Genomic DNA, 22,466 nt, shown 5'->3' with positions numbered 1-22,466 from the left:
ATTAAACACCTTAATTCGTTAAACCACACTAAAGCAAAAATCTCCAAAAATCAAGATTGGCAACATGTCAAGTTAAGATATGCAAGAATGAAAACTGGCTCTAAGTTAAAGCAGTATGGATTCCTTTTCCCTTTTGTCAAAATTTATGTGAGTATCACTATTGTATGAACTTATCTTTTTTTATGAATGTGTGTATATATACAGTATACATGTGTGTATTTTCTGTTGGATTATAAAATTAACATATGCTTTTTAAAAAATGGAAGCAGCTATAGCTCTATACCCTGGTAAAATTTTGGTGCATATTCTTAGAGTTATAAACTTTATTAAGGAGGATGTGAGGGGACTGGGAGAAGGCCATTTACAACCTGTTTCTCTCATTTACATATATTGGGAACATCTTTCTATGTCAATAAAGTAGATATAACTATATTAGGGGGGAGGATATGATACTGCATTTCATAACTGAACTGCATAACTTCTCTTAACAATATCCCTATACACAGGCATTCAAGAAACATTGTTGGGGCTGGAGATATAGCTCAGTTGCTTATGGTGGAGTGCTTACATTGCAAGCTGCAAGGTCCTGGGTTCAATACCCAGCACAGAAAAGAAAAGAAAAGAAAAGAAAAGAAAAGAAAAGAAAAAGAGAAAAGAAACATTGTTAAAATATATTTCCAGCTAGGTGCAGTGGTGTACACCTGTAGGTGGTGCACACCTGTAATCGCAGCAGCTCAGGAGATCGAGATAGGAGGATTACAAGTTCAAGGCCAGCCTCAGCAAATTGGCAAGGGCCTACACAATTTAATGAGAGCCTGTCTCAAAAATAAAAAATAAAAAGAACTGGGGATGTGGTTCAGTTGTAAAGCCCTGGGTTAAATCCCTGGTACCCCAAACCCCCCCAAAAATTATATATTTTTTCCCCAGAAGTAGAAATGTTAAACATTTATATGTTTATATATTTATATATATATTTATACATACATACATTTATACATACATACATTTTTATATATATGTATGCATTGACAATTTTTTTAAATTCCCATTTTACATAAAAATAAAATGATAATCTCTGAATACTTGTTTTGAAAATATTACTAAATAAATCAATGATAGATTTTTTTAAAAGGAATTACATTTGGGCAAAAAATAAATTCTTCGAATTTAAGACCTGTATAAAGAAATATGAATATTGATTTTAAGGAAGACAGATTTATAGTAACATGGTATCTTTCACCCTACCCCAGTTTATCTATTATTATAGTTTAATATTTCAGGTAAATAATAAGATAAAATAAAAAAGCTTTGCTTTCAGAACACATTATACCCACAGAAAAGCAATTCTTTTTGGGGGGGCCAAGGATCAAAACGAGGGGCACTTAACCACTGAACCACATCCCCAGTCCCACCCCCTTTTTGAAATGATATATATATTTTTTTATTGTAAACAAATGGGATACATGTTGTTTCTCTGTTTGTACATGGTGTAAAGGCATACCATTTGTGTAATCATAAATTTACATAGGGTAATGTTGTTTGATTCATTCTGTTATTTTTTCCCTTCCCCCCACCCCTCCCACCCCTCTTTTCCCTCTATACAGTCCTCCCTTCCTCCATTCTTGCCCCCCTCCCTAATCCTAACTATAACCCTAAAACTAACCCTTCCCTCCCCCCATTATGTGTCCTCATCCACTTATTAGCGGTATCATTCAACTTTTGGTTTTTTGAGATTGGCTTATCTCACTTAGCATGATATTCTCCAATTTCATCCATTGATCTGCAAATGCCATAATTTTATCATTCTTTATGGCTGAGTAATATTCCATTGTATATATATACCACAGTTTCTTTATCCATTCATCAATTGAAGGACATCTAGGTTGGTTCCACAATCTGGCTATTGTGAATTGAGCAGCTATGAATATTGATGTGGCTGTATCCTTGTAGTATGCTGATTTTAAGTCCTTTGGGTATAGGCCAAGGAGTGGTTGAAATGATATTTTAATGTGATCGTATTTTTATACCTTTATTTTATTTATTTATTTTTAATTTTTTTACTTGTAGATAGACACAATACCTTACTTTATTTTATTTTTATGTGATGCTACATTTATTTTATTTTTATGTGGTGCTGAGGACCAGACCTAGTGCCTCACACATGCTAGGTAAGTGCTTCACCACTGAGCTACAACTGCAGTCTCCCAGTACCTTCTTATATTCTATTTAGAGACAGGGTCTCGCTAAGTTACTTAGAGTCTCGCTAAATTGCTGAGACTGGTTTTGAACTTGCAATCCTCCTGCCTCAGTCACTCAAGCCACTAGGATTACAGGCATACAACACCACACCCAACTATAAAAAAGCAGTTCTTAAAATATACTAGCTTAAACTAGTCCTAGCAACACACGTTTGTAATCCCAGATACTTGGGAGGCTGAGGCAGGAGGATATCAGGTTCAAAGTAAGTCTCAGCAACTTAATGAGACCCTGTCTCAAAATAAAAAATAAAAAGAATTCAGGCTAACGATAGAGTACTCCTGGATTCAATTCCCAGTACTTGGGAAAAAACAAAAACAGAAACACTAACTTGACTTCCTAACTTAATGAGCTAACAGTACAGGTTTCATTTTTCTGGGACATCAGCTTTACCAACACACTAATTCAAACATGTCCAAAGGAGGTTCCTTCGAATGCATACAAAGAACTCCTATATAGGATAATTGGCAAATATGTCATCACAGGCAGAGAAATAACAAAAGAATACCATCCCAACAATGAGGCATTTTCCTCTGGTGGATGTAAAAATCGCAGCAGGCCAGGAACAAGTTAAGTTTATAATTTGGATATAAACTTTAAAGTTTCTGTAGTCTGTTCACTTTTTGTTCTGGGATTTCTGCCCATTTTCTGAAAATTTAATAGGAATCTGACACAGCGGGACACTTTGACACAGACTTACCAAATCAAACAAAATATACCATCAAGCCACAAAAGAAAAATCAGTTCTTTTAGTTCTTTTTTTTTTTTTTTTTTTTTTTTTTTTTTTGCGGTGCTGGGGATCGAACCCAGGGCCTCGTGCTTGCGAAACAAGCACTCTACCAACCGAGCTATACACCCAACCCCACAAAAAATCAGTTCCTTACCAAAAAAAATTTAAAGAATTTATACAATACATAACTGTTGATCTCCACACACAAATATATAAATTCAGTTCTACACTCACACACACACGCTCACTCATAGCAGTTTAACATTAAAGAGATTTTTACCTAATAGTAAATCCCTTAGCCCAGTAGGTTTGAGGGATCAAGTTACCTGTTGCATTTTCTTGTATTCACCCACTCTGGCATAGGCCATGAAGAGATGGGAGTGATACTCCTCACTATTGGGCACTTTCTTCACAGCTGCCTCATAAAGTTTTGTAACCAACTCCGCTAAGATAAAAAGAAATAAAATTTAGTCATACACCAATAAATTAAACCCTAACAGCATTTTAATTTGTCTCTTATTTCATGAAAAAAAAAAAGATTTACTTTGCCTTACCTGGTCATTACTCTTCCCTTGCTAGATGTTGTTGGGATGAAGCATATATTAGATCAGGCCTCATCACATTTACAGCATTTAGGACCCTGCAGGACCTGGTCTCTCTCTCTCCTCCCTTCCCCCCAGGACTTTATCCTCTAGATACATCAAACTATTTATAATTTCACCAGATTCCCTGTGATGTACCATAACTCCATGCCTTCATACTCTTGCCTCTGCACAGATTCTTCTTTCTTCTTTTCTACTCAGTGAGCATGATCCAACACCAATTCAAAAGTAATCCTCTCTGTAAGACTTTCCCTGAACACCATCTCCGCTTCTCCAGTCCAATTGGATCACTGTCTCCCTCTGTAATCTTAGAATCTTATAAATAACTCTATTGCAGCATTTATTAATATACAAAGCAGTATACAGCCTAATGATCCATTTTCCATTATAAACTATGAGGAATATCAAGGCAGAAAAGAGTATCCTTCATCTTTGCCTCATATCGATATAATACCTGGCACAGAGAGACATTTGTGAAATGTATTTTTTTTTTTTTTGCAGGGGTTGGGGTGGGTAACTGGGCATTGAACCCAGGGGTGCTTTATCACTAAGCATTCCCAGTCCTTTTATTTTATATTTTGAGACAGGGTCTAAGTTGCTAAGAGTCTTGCTAAGTTCCTGAAGCTGGCCTCACTTGAAATTCTCCTGCCTCAGACTCCTGAGTTACTAGGATTACAGGTGTGCACCCATGTGCCCATAATAAACTATTTTTCTTAAACACTGGGGGAGAATCCATATATCTAATTCAATATAGTATCTAAGTAATCAGATATAATACTTCAACTCTTAAGTTTTGTCTTTTATAAAGACTAAAAACAAAACTGAACCATAAAATAACATTTTATGCCTAGTAGGTTGGCAAAAGTTTTAAAGGTTAAGAATACCAAAGAGGGGCTGGGATTGTGACTCAGTGGTAGAGCACTTGCCTAGCATGTGTGAGGCGCTGGGTTCAATTCTCAGCACCGCACATAAATAAAGTTTCATCAACGACTAATAAAAATTTTAAAAAATTAAAAAATAAAAATATCAAAGATTCCGCCAGGCACAACAGTACACACCTATATTCCCATCAACTGAGGAGGCTGAAACAGGAGGATCACCAAGTTCAAGGCCAGCTTTTAGCAAGACCCTGCCTGTCTCAAAATAAAAAATAAAAAGGCCTGGTGATATAACTCTGTGGGAGAGTAGTACTCCTGGGGTCAATGTCCAAAAAAATTAAAGAATGCCAAATATTAGCTTGAGTAGAATGCATGCAGAGAGCATGCATACAACCCTAGAATAATAGAACAAAGAAAACATACCAAGTGTTGACAAGGATGTGAAAAAAATCATAAACTGCCATACAGTTAGAAAATGTTGACATTCATCCTATGACATAACAATTACATGCCCAGAGTCCTCCAATGAAATATTATCTGGCAATGAAAATGAACTGAGCACAGTCACTTGGATATTCAATAAAAAATGCAAATCATAGAGTACACTGTAAAAATCATTTACATGAAGTTCAAAATCAAGTAATAATGTATTATTACTTAAGAAAATAAATGTGGTAAGTACATAAAGAAAAGCAAGAGGGCAAGGGATGTAGCTCAGTGGTAGAGCACTTGCTTAGCATAAGGAAAAGAAGGGAGGAAGAAAGGGAGGTAGGGAGGGAAAGAGGTCGGAAATGAATGAAAGCTGTTCAGGATATAAAGTCTTTCTTGGGGGAACTGAGAAGTCTTTCTAATATCAATAGTGCTTTATAAGGGACTAAGGTTGTGGCTCAATGGTAGAGTGCGTGCCTAGCATGCATGAAGCACTGGGTTCGAGCCCCAACACCACATTAAAAAAAAAAAAACACTAAATAGTGCTGTATTTCTTAAATTGGGGGGTAGGTTCATGAGCATTCATTATTATGCATGAAATTTACTAGTATGTTACATGAAATATACTTTTATAATATGTATTATGAAAAAACGTATTATTTCATAATAAATTATATAAGAAATCAACAATAAACTTTATTTAATAAATATAGTTTAAATAAAAACTTTATTTAAGGCAACTTATTTACCAAATGATAGATATACTCTGAAATACTGTGGAGCAAGATATGGACAAAATAAAATCAGCCATGTGTTAATAATTGCTAAAGATAGACAATCGGTACAATGGGATTATTATGCTATTCTACTTTTGTTTGTTTGAAATTTTCCATATTAAAAAGTTAAAATACCCAGAAGGGTATCCAAAAGATAAAAATTAAAAAATTAAAGCTAAAACAAGGATAAGGACTTTATTTAGCAAATCATAAAGTCACAAATGAATTTGCTTTAACCATTTCAATTCAAGAAACTTAATACAGTAAACTAACCTCTCTGTCTAAAGTTTTCACAAATCAATCATGCTTAACATATCAATCCCTTACTATCAACCATGCAAATCCTGAGTGACAAGTAAATCAGACAAAAAGCAGAACTGGATCAGAACTATGTGAAAACTGCTAGCTGTGGTAGTGGCACACCTGTAATCCCAGCTACTCAAGAGACTGGAGGGTCACACATTCAAGGTCAGTCTGGGCAATTTAGAGAGACCTTGTCTCAAATAAAAAAGGGCTGTGGATATAGCTCAGAGACAGAATGCTCCTGGATTCAATCTCCAGTACAACGAGAAAAAAAAAAAAAACTAGCCAAAACCATAAACATGTGGTATATATGCACACAATGGAATATTACTCAGTCATAAAGAAGAATAAAAGTATGCATTTGCCAATAAATGGATGGAACTGGAGACTATCATGCTAAGTGAAATAAGCCAATCCCCAAAAACCAAAGGCCAAATGTCCTGATATGTGAATGCTAACTCACAATAAGCAAGGGGGGTATGGTAAAAGTTAAATACATTAGACAAAGGGGAATGAGAAGGGAGGGAGTTGGGAACAGGAAAGAGTAGAATCAGACATAACTTTTCTATGCTCTTTTTTTAAATACTTTTTAGTTATTTTACTTATTTATTTTTATATGGTGCTCAGGATCAAACCCAGTGCCTCACACGATAGACAAATGCTCTATCACTGAGCCACAACCCCAGCCCCTTTCCTATGTTCTTATACGAACACACAACCAGTGTAATTCCACCTCATATACAACCACAAAAACAGGAACACTCCATGTATGTATGATATGTCAAAATACATTCTACTGTACATAGCTAAAAAGAACAAATAAATAATAAAGAAAAAAACTGTAAAATTCAGGTTTAAAAAGCAATGGAGGGGGCTGGGGAGATAGCTCAGTCGGTATAGTGCTTGCCTTGAAAGCACAAGGCCCTGGGTTCGATCCCCAGCACCGCCCCCCACCCAAAAAAAAAAGCAATGGAAAGCAGGGTACAGTGGCACATGCCTATAATCCCAACAGCTCAGGAGGCTGAGGCAAGAGGATTGCAAATTCATCAAAAGCGAGACACTAAACAACTCAGTGAGACCCTATCTCTAAATAAAATACAAAACAAGGCTAGGGGACATGGCTCAGTGGTTGAGAGCCTGAGTTCAATCCCAGTACCAAAAAAAAAGCAACAAAAAGAAACTCACGTCGATGCATCTCCCGGTAAAGAATAGTCAGTGCCTGCAAGGAGTTGTCATCTGTGGGCTCAAGGGCTGCCACCTCCTGTGCCAAGGTGAAGGCTTCCTCTTGCTTCCCAGTTCTCTGTAAACCAATTGCCTTTAAAACCTGACAGGAAGGAGAGAGAAATCAGTTTTTACCAAGGCCCTAAAGCAATTTAGTGAGACCCTGTCTCAAAAAAAACCCAAAAAAAACAAGCTGAGGATGTGGCTCAATGGTTAAGAGTCCCTGGGTTCAATCCCTGGTACCAAAAGAACTACAGAAATGTGTAAATAAATACCACAGAAGGCAAATTTATTTTTGTTTTTTCTTCAAAAAAGGCAAATTTGAAATAAGTTGAAAGGTATGCCTTCGATGCTGCTCAATTAAACCTATCTTTACTAAAAGTATAAGCAGGGCTGGGGAGATAGCTCAGCTGGCAGAGTTCTTGCCTTGCAAGCACAAGGCCCTGGGTTCAATCCCCAGCATGGCAAAAAAAAAAAAAAAAAAAAAATAAAAGTAAAAGCAAAGCAAGATTCCTTCCTATTTCAGTCAAACTAAGAGTAAACAATATTGTTTAAAAGAACTATGTGAAAATAAAGTATTCAAATTAGATAAGTAATATCCCAAATATAAACAACTAATTTTGAATTAAACACTATTTATGGCATGTGAAGTGATCAGAAAAGTGCTACTAAATACGCTGAAAAAAAAAACAAACAAAAACATAGTCCCTTAAAAAAAAAAAAAAAAAAAAAATCAAATGTCCTAGGGCTAGGAAATTAGCTCAGTGGTAGAGCACCTGACTAGCATGAGCAAGGTCCTGGGTTCAATCCCCAGTACCAAAAAAACAAAAACCAGAAAACATCCTTTCCTTTTAAAGAATTACAACTATCACACACAAATGAAGTAACTCAAGCACAAAGGTATTACCTTGGCGCAATGAAGATCCTTATGCTTCTTCAATAGTTTATCTGCTTGCTGAATTGCCATTTTGTTATTACCATTATCAAGATAATCTGTGGGGAAAAAATTATATATTATTATATTCTTCAACAACAATTAATGAAAATGCACAGGCTGCTTTCATTTGTTTCAGAAAGTATCTTAATTTGCCATTAAAAAAACACAGTGGGCCCTGGGGTACAGCTCAGTAGGGATGGAGCTTGCACTGGTCTAGCATGCAGAAGACTCAAAAAAAAAGGTTCCTGGAGGGACTGGGGTGTCGTTCCACAGTAAAGTGTATTTAGTACATATAAGGCACAAGGCCCTGGTTCAATCCCAGCACCAAAAACAAAAACAAAAAACAGATGACTTTAATTCTAAAGGGCTAGAGTGGCCCAGAATACGACTTTACATTCCCATAGTCCTTACTCATCCAACAGCAATAAAATCAGGTTATATTAGTCCTTAATGAAGATTCAAGACTACAAGGATGACATATGACATGGGTTTTTAATCTACGAGAAATTAAGGGGTAAGTCACCAAAAAATTGAAATATTTTAAAAATTTAAATATAAATAAACCCTTTCTAATATTCAGGCTTCAAATCTACCAAGCAGATCATTTTTCCTCAATAAAATGTATTTAATAAGTATTTACTTTGCCACAGAGCTAATTATGACTCCATGAAGAAGAAACTAAATGTTTGGTCAAAGCCTAGAAGACAGGGAACAAAGCAGGCCAGGATGTAGAGAAAATAACACTTTCCAAACTGCTCAGAACAGAAGCTAGCACTTACTGGGAAGAACAACTGACTTCTAGGTTTCCCAAAGCTACATACCTATTCAAAAACAACTTTTTATTGAATGTATTTGAGGTGTACACATACATGATATTCAAATGTGGACAATACCTATAGTGAAATGCTTACTATAGTTAAGCAAATTAATATATCCATCACCTTATATCATTACCATTTTGTGGGTGGTTAGAGCAACTTAACATCTGCTAATTTTCACTATATAGCACAAAATTATTAACTACAGTCCTCTTTATTCATACTAAATAACTAACTACAAGTTTGTCCTGAATGACCTACTTCTCCCCTGTTCCTCCCTTTCCTCACTCCCCGTAGCCACTGTTCTGCTCTTTATATATATACTTCTACATATAGCTGTGATAACTCTACTGCCTACTCACTTTTCTGTAACCTAAAACTGCTCTAAAAAGAAAGTCTAGGGCTGGGGTTGTAGCTCAGTGGTAGATTACTTGCCTAGCATGTGTGAGGCACTGGGTTCAATTCTCAGCACCACACATAAATAAGAAAATAAAGATCCATCAACAACTAATACGAACATTTTTTTAAAAAAAAGAAAGTTTATTAATTAAAAAAGAAAGTCTTGGGCTGGGGAGATAGCTCAGTCGGTAGAGTGCTTGCCTTGCATGCACAAGGTCCTGGGTTCATTCCCCAGCACCGCGCAAAAAAAAAAAAAAAAGAAAAGAAAGAAAGTCTAAGCAAAGATACATTTTTCAGAGAAAGAAAATAAAAAGTGTTATAAATGGGAACCAGTCCAAAAGCAGTCAGGCCAGTTCCCGTTTCTCTTTGCTCATTAATAGGTTCCAGATTAGTATAGGCGTGGACAACTCAAATGATCTACGGTCCTGATGGTGCAGATTGTAACCTCAGATTTAAATAACAGAAACAGATTATCATTTTATTATATGGTTTAGATTTTCCACCAATAAACTCTTCAATAAGTCTTTCAACAGACACCCACAAGAATATATGAATTTTATTTCTAGTCTTTCTTCAGTGCTCTTAATGTTGATAAGCATCAATAATGCAAGGTAAAAAGATGAGAAACTTTACTCTGTAGGGAATCATAATCTAGAGAGGAAGATCAAAGACATTCAGGTAGGGGGACTGAAGAATCACAGAAACTGAAAAACATATAATTTTGACCTGAATACCAAAATATCTAATACCAGTTTTCTTAAATCCCTAGCTCAGCTGACAAACCATCATTTATCCTTATAGAATAGAGGACAGATAAACCAACCCAATAAATAACAACTTCTCTTTCTAATCAACTGCTGTTGATCTCATTGAGTCAGTTCTAAGTTACTTCTGACTCAGTCCTTCAAGACACAGATTCACAGAATAGTTGAAGAGTAGACATCTTAGACAGGCATGGTGGCGCACCGTGGTGGCCTGTAATCTCAGCTACTCAGGAGGCTGAGGCAGGAGGATCACAAGTTCAAGGATAGCCTCAACAACTTAGCAAGACCTTAAGTAACTTTGTGAGACACTGTCCCAAAATAAAAAATTTGGATGTAGCTCAGTAGCAAAGTGCCCCTAGGTTAATTCCCTAGTACCCCTCCCCCCCAAAAAAAGGTAGATATCTTAAAAGCAGACTTGTCAAAGTGTACACATATTTCTCAAACACCCAACTCTGAGGACTTACCCATAAATGGATCAGACGGGAGGTCAAGACGTAAGGACATTTTCCTATTCCCTCAGTAGCTGACAGGGTGACATATGGTACCAAAGTACCTATGCCCTCTTTTCTGAGAATGGTTTCCATTGTCCTTGTTGATAGGGTAGAACTAGATGACCATGTTTAGACCATGTAACTACAGTCCACCCCAGGACAAACGTTTGACCCTGGGTAGGTAAATCAGATTTCTTCCTCATAATCTGTAACTATAACACAGAAAGCCTGTATTTTTAGTCTGAATATACCACTGGAAGCTCCAGAATTTCTATTTTGAAGACCCTTTAGAGGACACAAATTGGTTCATGGGGGGCAAACAAAAAGTGCTACCTCTTGACTCTTTGTTCACACAGCATTTATATAGGAATGAAAAACATTAATCATCTTTATCAAAACTCTGGAGGGAAGGGCAGTCCTGAAGAAGCTTATTTGGAGAGGGTAATAAATGACCATTTCTTCGTCTGGTCAAATGGTACGGCCTACAGCGTAAGCCATGAGTAAAGTCATGAGTAAGCAGTAAAACCAGTCTGAATAACCAAGCACAGGAAAGTAGCGATGAGCAACCAGATCGTGGCAGCTTTCCAGTTTCCATGAAGACATGGGGCACACTACCTCCCTGCCCTTGACTCTCGCAAGTTTCTAGCCAAATACTTTAACTTGAGCTGGTTATCAGTGAATTTTGTTCCTTGCACCCAAAAAAGTTTTAACTAAGACACTTCACTACATTAGGTCTGATGTCAAACTCTCCTTTCCTTAATGCATAAGTGAGTGACTATTAATTGGTTGCTAACTTTCTTGGGGAAAATTTATTTTCAATTTACATTACTGACTCTCTAATACAAATTATATAGTCCTTAGAGAAAACAGGCCAATAAAAATGAAATCCTAGGGGCTGGGGCTGTGGCTCTGTGGGTAGAGCACTTGCCTAGCATGTGTAAGGTCTTGGGTTTGATCCTCAGCACCACGTAAAAATAAAATAAATTATTGTGTCCACCTACAACTATAAAATATATTTTAAAGAAAATGACATCCTAAGTTTGTCTTTTTAGTAAATCTTTTAAAAACTTGCTCAAGAAATACTGTGAGGGCTGGGGATGTAGCTCAGTGGGTAGAATGCTTGCTTCGTGTGCACAAGGCCCTGGGTTCAATCCACAGCACCACCAAAAAAAAAGAAAAAAGAAAAAGAAAAAGAAAGAAAATAAAAGGAAGGAAGGAAGGAAGGAAGGAAGGAAGGAAGGAAGGAAGGAAGGAAGGAAGGAAGGCAGGCAGGCAGACTGTGGTTTGGCTATAAGGATTGCTGTTGTTCCCTTAATAAAAGGAGTCAGCCAAAATTAGCCATTCACAAAACAGAACAATAAAAGGCATTGGTTAAAGCAATGTTTTTTAAGTACCACTCCAAATGAAACATTTTTAGGAGTCCTTGCTGACAGCACTAGATAACACTCACAGCAAGAAAGTTGATCACTATCAGAACACAGGTAAGACTTTAACAACACTGTTTTATTTTCATTGTGTCTTTTTTTGGTACCGGGCATCAGCCTAGGGTCTCACGTATGCTAAGGCAAGTCCTCTATCACTGAGCTATACCCCCAGCCCATTCTAATTTATTTTGAGTCATGGCCTCAGTAAGATGTTCAGGCTGGCTGGGTACAGTGGTACACACCTGTAATCCCAGCAATTTAGGAGGCTGAGGCAGGAGGATTACAAATTCAAGGCCAGTCTCAGCAATTTAGAGAGGCCCTAAGCAACTTAGCAAAACCTGTCTAAAAAATTTTTTTAAATAAAAAGGGCTCAGAAGTAGGTTAGTGGTTAAGCGATCCTGGGTTCAAACCTCAGTATCAAAAATAAATAAATAAATACAAGTCCAAATTTACAATCCTCCTGCCTCAGTCTCCTGATTAGGTGAGATTACAAGTGTCTGATACAATGCCCAACTCATTTTACTGTTTTATAAATATTTTTTTAGATGTAGATGGACACAATATCTTTATTTTATTAATTTTTATGTGGTGCTGAGGATCAAACCAGGTGCTTCACACATGCCAGACAAGCACCCTACCACTGAGCCATCACCTCAGGCCATTTTATTTTATTTTTATACTTCTTTGTCTCAGAGCAAGTGATACAAATTTTTCCACTAATGGTAATTATGTGAATTATTATAAAATAAATTTAAGTTTAAAGTCATCTAAGAGGAAAAATATTAAGTAAATAACACCACAAATAATACAGCTAAAATCTTCATATTGAGGACTGGAGTTGTAGCACAGTGGTAGAGAGCTTGCCTAGCATCTGTGAAGCACTGGATTAGAGTCTCAAAACCACATATAAATAAATAAAGGTCCACTGACAATTTAAAAAAAAAATTTTTAAATCTTCATATTCAGTTAAAAGAATGATAGAAAATTTGGGAAGCACTGAATTACATAATTGGCAAGAGATTATCAAAGTTTGCTGAATGAATGTACAATCTGTACTCATAAGGTAACACTTCCTAACACAAGCTCCTCTGAAGCATGCAGGCCTACTTATCCTACAGGAGAAGCCCTGAGATTTATTTCTCTAATCATAACTAGAGATATTGAGAATAGAAAAGGTATATCAGTCTTGCAAATTAAATAGGAAAGTTCCAACCCCACCCCAGAACTGAGGTACACCCTTAGTCCTCTTTATTTTGGCAGTCCCCATAAATTGCCCAGGTTGGTCTCAAATTTTGCAATCTTCCTGCCTCAGTCTCCAGAGTAGCTGGATTACAGCCATGCACCACTGAACGCAGCTGGAAAGCTTTTAAATTGCATATTCAGTTAGCTCCCATCACCTGAAATATCCTACATCATTCCCGCTTCCTAAAAAAGCTTCAGAGACCACTAAGGCAATCGAATCAACTTAGCAAAACACAAATACAAAATAGCTCCACCTTTAAATTACAACATCCTTTACTTAAAAATCCTAAATGTTGTGCTGGGGATGTGAATCAGTAGAGTTTGTCTGGCATACATGAGGTCCTGGGTTCAAATGCCAGCTTCATGAAAATAAACACATAATCTTAAATGTTAGAGAACAGGAGCTTTGCTTTGTAACATGAACACAAATTGTACAAATTTCAACATACTTAAAATGGCTCACAAAGCTGTTCTATCTCACTTCCTCTTATTGCATCTCTACATTCCAATTGTACAAGCTTTTGCTTTGGTCCCCAAGTGGATCAAACTCCTTTTCTCAGGATCTTCATCATGGCAGCCCCATCTCCTCTAATCTCCGCTCTTCTTTCAGGTCCAAAGTAAAACAAGACTTCCACAGGGATCTTTTCTTGACCTGCCCCAAAAGCCCAGATGCCATACTGTATACTCTTGTGGCAAGCTATACTATTCCTTCAAAGCCTTTAGTACAAATGCAGTGGCTATGTGAACTTCCATTTAAAAAAATCTGTTGAGGGGCTGGGGATATAGCTCAGTTGGTAGAGTGCTTGCCTCGCATGCACAAGGCCCTGGGTTCAATCCCCAGCACCGCAAAAAAAAAAAAAAAAAAAAAAAAAAAAATTTGTTGAGACTATAAGATCCTTGAAAGTAAAAACCATTTCTGAACTATTTAGCATTCATTACCTACACCTGCCTTGTGCCTAACACATACCAGATCCTGGAAAATATGGTGAATGAAGAAAAGGAATGCATAAATGAACAAACTATAAAAACAAACTGTATAAAACTATCAGGACAATCAGAGATGCATACATTTATAAGATGATATAAAGTGACAATGGTAGAACACATGCTTTGGAGGTACTGAGTTTGATTCTGTATTGAGGGGAGGGCAACAAAGATGATACAAAATGACCACAAAAGGAATTCAAAGAAAATGATTGATGATGGCTACCAGCTAGTAAGGTAGATTTTTTTTTAGAAACTTTTCAATGAATTTTGTACATAAAAAAAAAAAAAACAAAAAAAACAAAAAACATGTTATGTCTGATGTGATGGGACATCTGCAATTCCAGCAACTGGAAGACTGAGGAAGAGGAGCGTGACCTCTACAATTCAGGAAGATCTGTCTCAAAATAAAAACTACAAAGGGTTGGCAATGTAGTGGTAAAGCACCCCTGGGTTCAATCCCTGGTACAATAATAATAATACATGTAATGCCAAAAATTTTTAAAAAATAATCAACCTAGGTACAAAGTACTCATTTGGCCTTCAGTTTCCCACTATGATCACGATAGTTTTATCTACCCAATAGGGCAGTTCACCCACAAGTAAGCACACAATACAGTAATTAAAGTTTTAACTGGTGGGCAAGCACCACTATAGATGAGCTTGTTCATTTGTCAGGTCGTAAATGTCTGAATTCAAGGATTAACAGTTGTTTAGGAGCATTAATGTATTTAAACAAAAGTCTGGAGTTCAGCTGGGTGTGGTAGTGCACTCCTGTAATCCCAGGGGCTCAGGAGGCTAAAGCAGGAGGATCACAAGTTCAAAGCCAGCCTCAGCAAAGGCGAGGTGCTAAGCAACTCAGTGAGACCCTGTCTCTAAATAAAATATAAAACAGGGCTGGGGATGTGGCTCAGTGGTCGAGTGCCCCTGAGTTAAATCCCTGATACCCAGAAAAAAAGTTATCATAGTTAAAAAAAAAAAAAAAAATTGGGCCAGGTGTGGTGGCTCATGCCTGTAATCCCAGCAGCTCAGGAGGTTGAAGCAGGAGGATCACAAGTTCAAAGCCAGCTTCATCAGCAACTAAGAGAGGCCCTGAACAACTTAGCAAGACCCTGTCTCAAAACAAAAAATAAAAAGGGCTGGGGATGTGGCTCAATAGTAAAGCACCCCTGGGTTCAGTCCCACACCCACAAAATTGGCAGGCAGCTGTTACACAAAGATGTAATGAGTCAAATCATGAACCCATCCCGTATGTATCATCTCTGCCCTCTGAAATATATTCTGGAAGAGTAAGAGTATGTGGGAATATGCAGAAATTGGGAAATGGAAATCAGAGCCCTATCTCTGCGATTCGCCACCTGTGTGACTTTAGGCAAGTCACTGTCTTCAATTCAGAGTGAGGGAATTTCTGGAGTTCAAAGCCTAGATCCAAGAAATACTAGATGAATAGCTTAATGAAATTACACAACATTAACAAAGTTTCAGTTTTCTCATCTGTTAAAAAACAAAACTTTTTTAAAAAGAGAGATATTAACACCTTCAAGAGAATATGTGAAGATTAAATGAGATATTCCACACAAAAGGTCGGACAATGACCGACATAATTAGTGGTCTATACACTTTAGCTATAATAATTACCCACCTCACAACTTTGTTGTTGTTAGAATCAGATAAGATGTGAAAGTAAAGCATTATACAAATTATGCAATAAAGGCAGAACCAACTGTGCCAGAAACAGTTAACCCCCCCATCCAAAAAAAAAAAAGCTAAATGACCTCAGTCATTCAGAGAAGCCTCCATTTAATAAAAATCCCACTATAACCAGGACTACTTTCGCAAAAACCACTGACCTTGGAGCTTTCTCACCATTAACTGAGACAGGTCAGGACCATACAACATCTAAGAGGAAAGGAAATGCAAAAGGAACCATTGTCCAATGAGAGAATATCTCAGGTACTGTTTCTCCCAAACTCGGTTCTATAATTTCTCAAAACCAAGAGGTAGCAAGAGGACATCAAAGTTTACCTTAGAGCCTGCGGGTAAGCGTTGTGGAGTCAGAACCACGTAAAACGCGGAAGGCAAGGTGCAAAGAAAACCACAGGGAAGATGCAGAAAGGAAAAGCACTCCAGCAGCCAGGCATGCCCCTCTGACACCAACTACCGCTGTCTCTTCACCTCTATTTTAGGCCCAAGACCCCCTCCCCCAGCCTCCCACGTGTGCTCAGAGCAGCTGTTTCTCTACCAAACAGCTCTGGACTGGGAGTCTGAGATCCCGGGCCTGGTCCTGGATCTGGGTGACCTTGCCTCAGCCCCTGCCCGTCTCGGTCCCTCAGTTTGTCCACATGCACCGAAACCCATCTAGTCAGACAACCCCGTACGCCCAATTCCCGTAGAGAAAAAAAAAAAAAATTGGAGGGGAATTATCCCCCGGGTGAGCTCTACCACCCTCATGCCGGAGCCGGTTTCCATTTGCAAGGAGACTTCGGGTCTCTCTCCGAGCGACCGTAATAACGCAGCCTGAGAGCAGCGCTCTTCTCTGTGAAAGGATGCTTCCCACTGGGCCTGCCTGTCAGGCCAGCTCTGCTAACCAGCCGCCGCCCGGAGCGCGCCGCTCCCATCTCAGAGCTCAGGAAGGCCGCGCCGGCGACTACGCGAGGCCCGCGGCTGCGGCCTAGTGGCCCGCGCGGCCCGCCCCCCGCGCCTGTCCGCCCCGCGCGGTCCCTCCGCGCCCCTTCTGGGTCTTCGCCCCACCCTCGGGCGCCCTCGACTTGCTGGGTTGGCGACCAGGCTGGCCCCAGGCACTCACCGTAAATGGGCCGGAGGCGCCTGTCGTTAGGGTCCTGCACATGGCCCCGCGTCGCCATGATGACAAGCGCAGAACCACAGTGCGCACGCGCAGGGCAGGCCCCCGGGAAGGGGCTGTTAAAGGGCCAGCGTCGATCTCGCTCCTCTATCGCGATAGTCCAGGTCCTGCGACTGAGCGCGCCTGCGCGGAAAGGAAAGCGTTTACACCTGACACCCGCCTCTGCTAGGCGCTGTTCTTCCTGTGTGTGTCCTTGGTGGAATAATATGGCGAGAGGAGGTGACTGTGGGGAGAGAAGAGAGGAAGGGAAGAAAGCTCTCCAAGTTAGGGCTTGTCTGGTCCTGTTTGTCGTATTAACCCTCTGAAGAATCAGACTTGTTTTTGATTTTTGAGGAATCGGGAATTCTTCTAGGACAGCGAAAAGTGCGGGAAAGAGGGCTAATCAACAAGTAAAAAAAAAAAAAAACCTACCAAAAACATTTCGAGAAACTTCTAACCTCTCTCCGGACTATCCAGCTAAGAAGCATCCTAGACGAATAGTAATCACCATGTGCTTCTTTAAATTCATTCAAGCTCTTTAAATTCACTTAATATTCATAAAGATAGAATTATTATGCAACTTATAGATTAATGAGTATCTTTGGATATGCTTTTCCAGGTGAATCACAAAATGTTCATGGGACTTTTATTTGTAGTGGGGAGGCAATAAGTAAAATGGGCTATTAGATGATGATGATAAATGCTGCTGAGAAAAATGAAGCAGGGGTTGGTAGGTGGGCAGGGAAGGCCCAGCTGAGAAAATGACAGTGATCAAAGACTTAACCCGAAGTGGAAGAGGGAGCCAGGTTGGCGTGCAAAGCTCAATGAGGTCATGACCCAAGACCATGTTAGTGCTCTTCACTGTGAATCAAACCGAGGTCTTTCTGAGTACAGTCAACCCCTTCACTGTCTTATCATAGGCCCAGCACAATTATCAGCCTTCTAAGCCAGGATCAGTTCCTTCTACTGATGGTTACATCCTCTCTTTTCTGGCCCTTTTACTACCCAAAAAAGTGATATTCCCGCTTTAGGTGACATCAAAAACATGAGTTTGCTGGAGTTCTACACCCAGAGATTCTATTTCAGTTATTTCAAAGACGATTTTTTGAAAAATACTAATTAAGGGATCTAGTTCAAAAGTCTTCAGAACCCACCGGAAAAGCTAGTTCCAATTGCAATTAAAATTTTAACCCTGGTCACGCACAATGATGCACGCCTGCAATCCCAGCAACTAAAGAGGCTGAGGCAGGAAGCTCACAGGTTTGAGGCCAGCCTCAACAATTTAGTAAGGCACTCGGCAACTTATTGAAACCCTTTAATATATATATATATACACATATATATATACACACATATATATATACACATATATACACATATATATATACACACATATATAAATATATTTAGTTATAGATGGACACAAAACCTTTATTTAACTTATGTATATGTGGTGGTGCTGAGGATCGAACCAAGCGTCTCACATGTGCCAGGCAAGTGCTCTACCCGAGCTACAACCCCAGCCCGACTCTTTTAAAAAACAAAAAAAAAATTAAAAAGAATCGGGGGCCCCTCCTCGCTCTTCCCACTCCGCCCTCAGCCGCTCCCTCCCGTGCGCAGGTCGGAAGAGGAATCGAGCGCGGAACGCATCGATAGCTCTGCCCTCTGCGACCGCCCGGCTGGAACTCATCGGTGTGCTCGGAGCTCGATTTACCTAGGAGGCGGAGGCGGTGGCAGCAGTGGTGGTGGCGGCGTCGGTGGCGGCGGAGTCCACAGTGGTGGTGACGGCGGCGGAGGCTGCAGTGGTGGTGGTGGTGGTGGCTGCTCGGCCAGTACTCCCGGCCCCCGCCGTTTCGGACTGGGAGCGGGCGCGGCGCGGGCACCGAAGGAGGCGGCGGCCAGAGGCTTGGCGGCTCTGCGGCGCGGGACAGAGGCCGGCTGAAAATGACTGAATATAAACTCGTGGTAGTTGGAGCTGGTGGCGTCGGCAAGAGCGCCTTGACGATACAGCTGATTCAGAATCACTTTGTGGATGAATACGATCCTACGATAGAGGATTCCTACAGGAAACAAGTCATAATTGATGGAGAAACCTGCCTCCTGGACATTCTCGACACAGCGGGTCAAGAGGAGTACAGCGCCATGCGGGACCAGTACATGAGGACTGGAGAGGGCTTTCTTTGTGTATTCGCCATAAATAATACTAAATCATTTGAAGATATTCACCATTATAGAGAGCAAATTAAGAGAGTTAAAGACTCTGAAGACGTACCTATGGTCCTCGTAGGAAATAAATGTGATTTGCCTTCTAGAACAGTAGACACAAAGCAGGCTCAGGACTTAGCAAAAAGCTATGGGATCCCTTTTATTGAAACATCAGCCAAGACAAGACAGGGCGTTGATGATGCCTTCTATACATTAGTGCGAGAAATTCGAAAACATAAAGAAAAAATGAGCAAAGACGGGAAAAAGAAGAAAAAAAAGTCAAAGACGAAGTGTATAATTATGTAAATACGATTTGTGCTTTTTTCTTAAGGCATACCTAAGTAAAAGTGGTGATTTTTGTACTTACACTACATTATTAGCATTTGGTTAGCATTACCTAAAGTTTTTTCTGTTCCATGCAAACTTAGCTTTTATCTTAAATGCTTATTTTTAAATAACAGTGGAAACCTTTTTTTCCCCTATAAGTGCCAGTATTCCCTGCGTTTTGGTTTGAACTAGCAATGCCTGTGAACAAGAAACTGAATACCTGAGATTTCCATCTTGGGTTTTTTGGTGCACGCAAGTTGATTACTTCCTATTTTTCTTACCAGTTGTGAAAGTTGGTGTGAAACAGATTAAAGAACTTTTGAATCATCCCTATTTTGTACTTTATCTAGTTACGTAAATGGATTAATTAGTAATTATAACTTCAGTTGCAATTTTATGATTTGTTTTACTAAAACATTGAAGGATCACAAGTTTATGGGCTTTCTTTCAATTTATCATGGAGACATCATGCCCTATAGTTTGTCATCCTTCATGAATGTAAACAGACACTGTTCACAAAGTCTTTTTCCCCCTTTCCATTGCTATTAGTTGTGGTCATTATCCTAAAATAATTGTATTTTTTCTATAAAAAGGAAAAAAAGTAAGACAATGTAAAATATTAAAAGACCATTGACATTTCACATTAGATAAATTACTGTAAAACACCCAGCTTTTCCTGTTAAGGCAAGTCCAGTATAAAATGGGGATTATAGCAACCATTTGGGAGCTATATTTGTATGCTACTAAATTTTTATAATAATTGAAACAATTTTAACTTTATAAGAATTCTCATAGGAATTAAATGTAGTCTCCCTGTGTCAGATTGTTTTTTCTTAGCATAACTTTGAATCTTTCTTGAACCTCAATCTTTGAAAATAGTTTTGGTTCTGGTAGTGATATTAAAGATTATTTAAGCCATTTTAGCTTAGTAGGTGTTGAAGAGATCAAACTTCATTGAGTTTCTTAGCATGAACCTGTATCCCCATGGTCATGCATTATTGTCATGCATTGGTTTGTCAAAATGGGGACCAAGAGAGAGTTTGGATAGCTCAACAAGATGCATTCTCACTATGTGAGGATTCTACTGACAAGTCAAGAGCATCACTTTTATTTTTTTTTAATTACTTTTACATATAAACTTAAAAGTTGCAATTTGGAGGTGGGAGAGTGCCAGGGTATTCCAATTTTTTTTTTTTTTTAAGCAATGAATTAAAGTTTCAAACTCTCTACTTTTACAGTTCTTTTAACCCTGGCTAAAATAACATTTCATAAATGCTTTTCCAGTCTGATCCATATTTAAGAAAATCTAATGCTTTGAAAATAAAGTCCAGTTCTTACAGTACAAAAAAAAAAAAAAAGAAAAAGAAAAAGGGAATGTAGCTCAGGGTTAAAATGCCCCTGGATTCAATCCCCAATATAAATCAATAAATAATTGAGGCTGAGGTTGGAACTTAGTGATAGAGTGCTTGCCTAGCGAACATGAAACCCCGGATTCTATCCCAAAATAACACCAAAAAAAAAAAAACCCTTAAATACACATATACTGAGGGGAAAGAAAACGTAGATCAATAAAACATAGATCAATAGATACTGAGTTACTTAAACATGCTGGTGTGCAGTGGTGACCAAGGAAAAACCTAAAAAACCCTGTAACTTCATTTGCTTTTTGTTTTCAAGTCTTTTTTAAAAAAATTTGTTCTTTTTACTTATACATGACATTAGAATGTGTTTTGACATATCATACATACATGGAATATAACTTCTTGTAGTTGTACATGATATGGAGTTACACTGGTTCCATATTCATCTATGAACCTAGGAAAGATGACCAATTCATTCTATTGTCTTTCCCTTTCCCATCCCCTCTCCCTTGCCCATCCCTCCCCATCTTCCAATCAATGAGCCCCGCTTCCCTTGTGAGTCAGCATTTGCATATCAGAGAGAATATTTAGCCTTTTTTTTTTTGGAATTGGTTTATTTCACTTAACATGATAGCCTCCGGTTTCATCCATTTACTGGCAAACGCTGTAATTTCATCCTTCTTTATGTCTGAGTAATATTCTGTTATATATCACATTTTATTTATCCATCATCTATTATCTATTGAAGGGCATCTAGGTTGGTTCCATAACTTAGCTATTGTGAATTAAGGTGCTATGAACATTGATGGGGCTGCATCACTGTAGTATGCTGATTTTAAGTCCTTTGAGTATGAACTGAGGAGTGGGATAGGTGGGTCAAATGGTGGTTCTATTCCAAGTTTAATGATGGAATCTCCATATTGCTTTCCAGAGTGGTGCTTCATTTGCTTTTTAAGTGAACCTTAAAAACCATTGATTTTAGAGGTCACATTCCTGAACAATATATTGCTCGTCTGTTGCCAATCAGTTAGTCTATTTCCTAATCACTGCCTAGGAAAGCTTATAGTGGGATAGGAAGGACTCTTTAAAAAAAATTTGATTATGAAGAAAATGGAGAGGGAGTTGGCCTCTTCCCTCACCTCCAAACTTTAGGTGAGAATCAAAGCAGAGCGAAATTGGGTGTAAAATAAAAGCATGTGCAGGGTGCAGTGGTTCATGCCTGTAATCCCAGCAGCTCAGGTGGCTGAGGCAGGAGGATTGCAAGTTCAAGGCCAGGCTCAGCAACAGCTAGGTGCTAAGCAACCCAGTGAGACCCTGTGTCTAAATAAAATAGGGCTGGGAATGTGGCTCAGTGGTTTAGTGCCCCTGAGTTCAATCCCCAGTACCAAAATAATTTAAAAATAAATATGTTTAAAAAATAAAAAATAAAATAAGTGGCGTGGCTCTTGCTGTATGTATTAAAGTTGGCTACAGACCA

At 38.7% G+C, this 22,466-nt stretch overlaps 2 protein-coding genes across 3 annotated transcripts in view; one reads left to right on the top strand and one right to left on the bottom strand.

Annotated features, from left to right (window-relative positions):
- NAA25 (N-alpha-acetyltransferase 25, NatB auxiliary subunit) overlaps positions 1–17,134 on the bottom strand; it is a 67,953-nt gene extending 50,819 nt beyond the window's left edge. Inside the window, exons 1-5 of one of the 2 annotated variants that reach the window (XM_079149521.1) lie at positions 16,700–16,738; positions 16,105–16,153; positions 8,103–8,188; positions 7,160–7,298; positions 3,313–3,431 (exon numbers count right to left, since the gene is read on the bottom strand). In XM_079149521.1, the coding sequence (XP_079005647.1) occupies positions 3,313–3,431; positions 7,160–7,298; positions 8,103–8,188; positions 16,105–16,153; positions 16,700–16,723 (417 nt within the window). In that variant the 5' untranslated portion in view covers positions 16,724–16,738. Of the gene's footprint in view, positions 1–3,312; positions 3,432–7,159; positions 7,299–8,102; positions 8,189–16,104; positions 16,154–16,699; positions 16,739–17,060 lie in introns of those variants that run through there. The other variant, XM_079149522.1, reaches the window with a different exon arrangement.
- A 1,580-nt stretch (positions 17,135–18,714) lies between these two features.
- Positions 18,715–21,188, top strand: LOC306667185 (GTPase KRas-like). The gene has a single exon (XM_079149650.1). The coding sequence runs from the start codon at positions 19,041–19,043 to the stop codon at positions 19,605–19,607; it is 567 nt and encodes a 188-aa protein (XP_079005776.1). The 5' UTR covers positions 18,715–19,040; the 3' UTR covers positions 19,608–21,188.
- The last annotated feature ends 1,278 nt before the right edge of the window (positions 21,189–22,466 follow it).

The sequence above is a fragment of the Sciurus vulgaris genome (assembly GCF_902686455.1).
Source record: "Sciurus vulgaris genome assembly, chromosome: 8".
Lineage (NCBI taxonomy): Eukaryota > Metazoa > Chordata > Mammalia > Rodentia > Sciuridae > Sciurus > Sciurus vulgaris.
This window is presented reverse-complemented; position numbering and strand designations above follow the sequence as displayed.

Bases quoted from the DNA above. Each gene is read 5' to 3' on its own strand.
- LOC306667185 (XM_079149650.1), top strand. From the start codon at position 19,041: ATGACTGAATATAAACTCGTGGTAGTTGGAGCTGGTGGCGTCGGCAAG.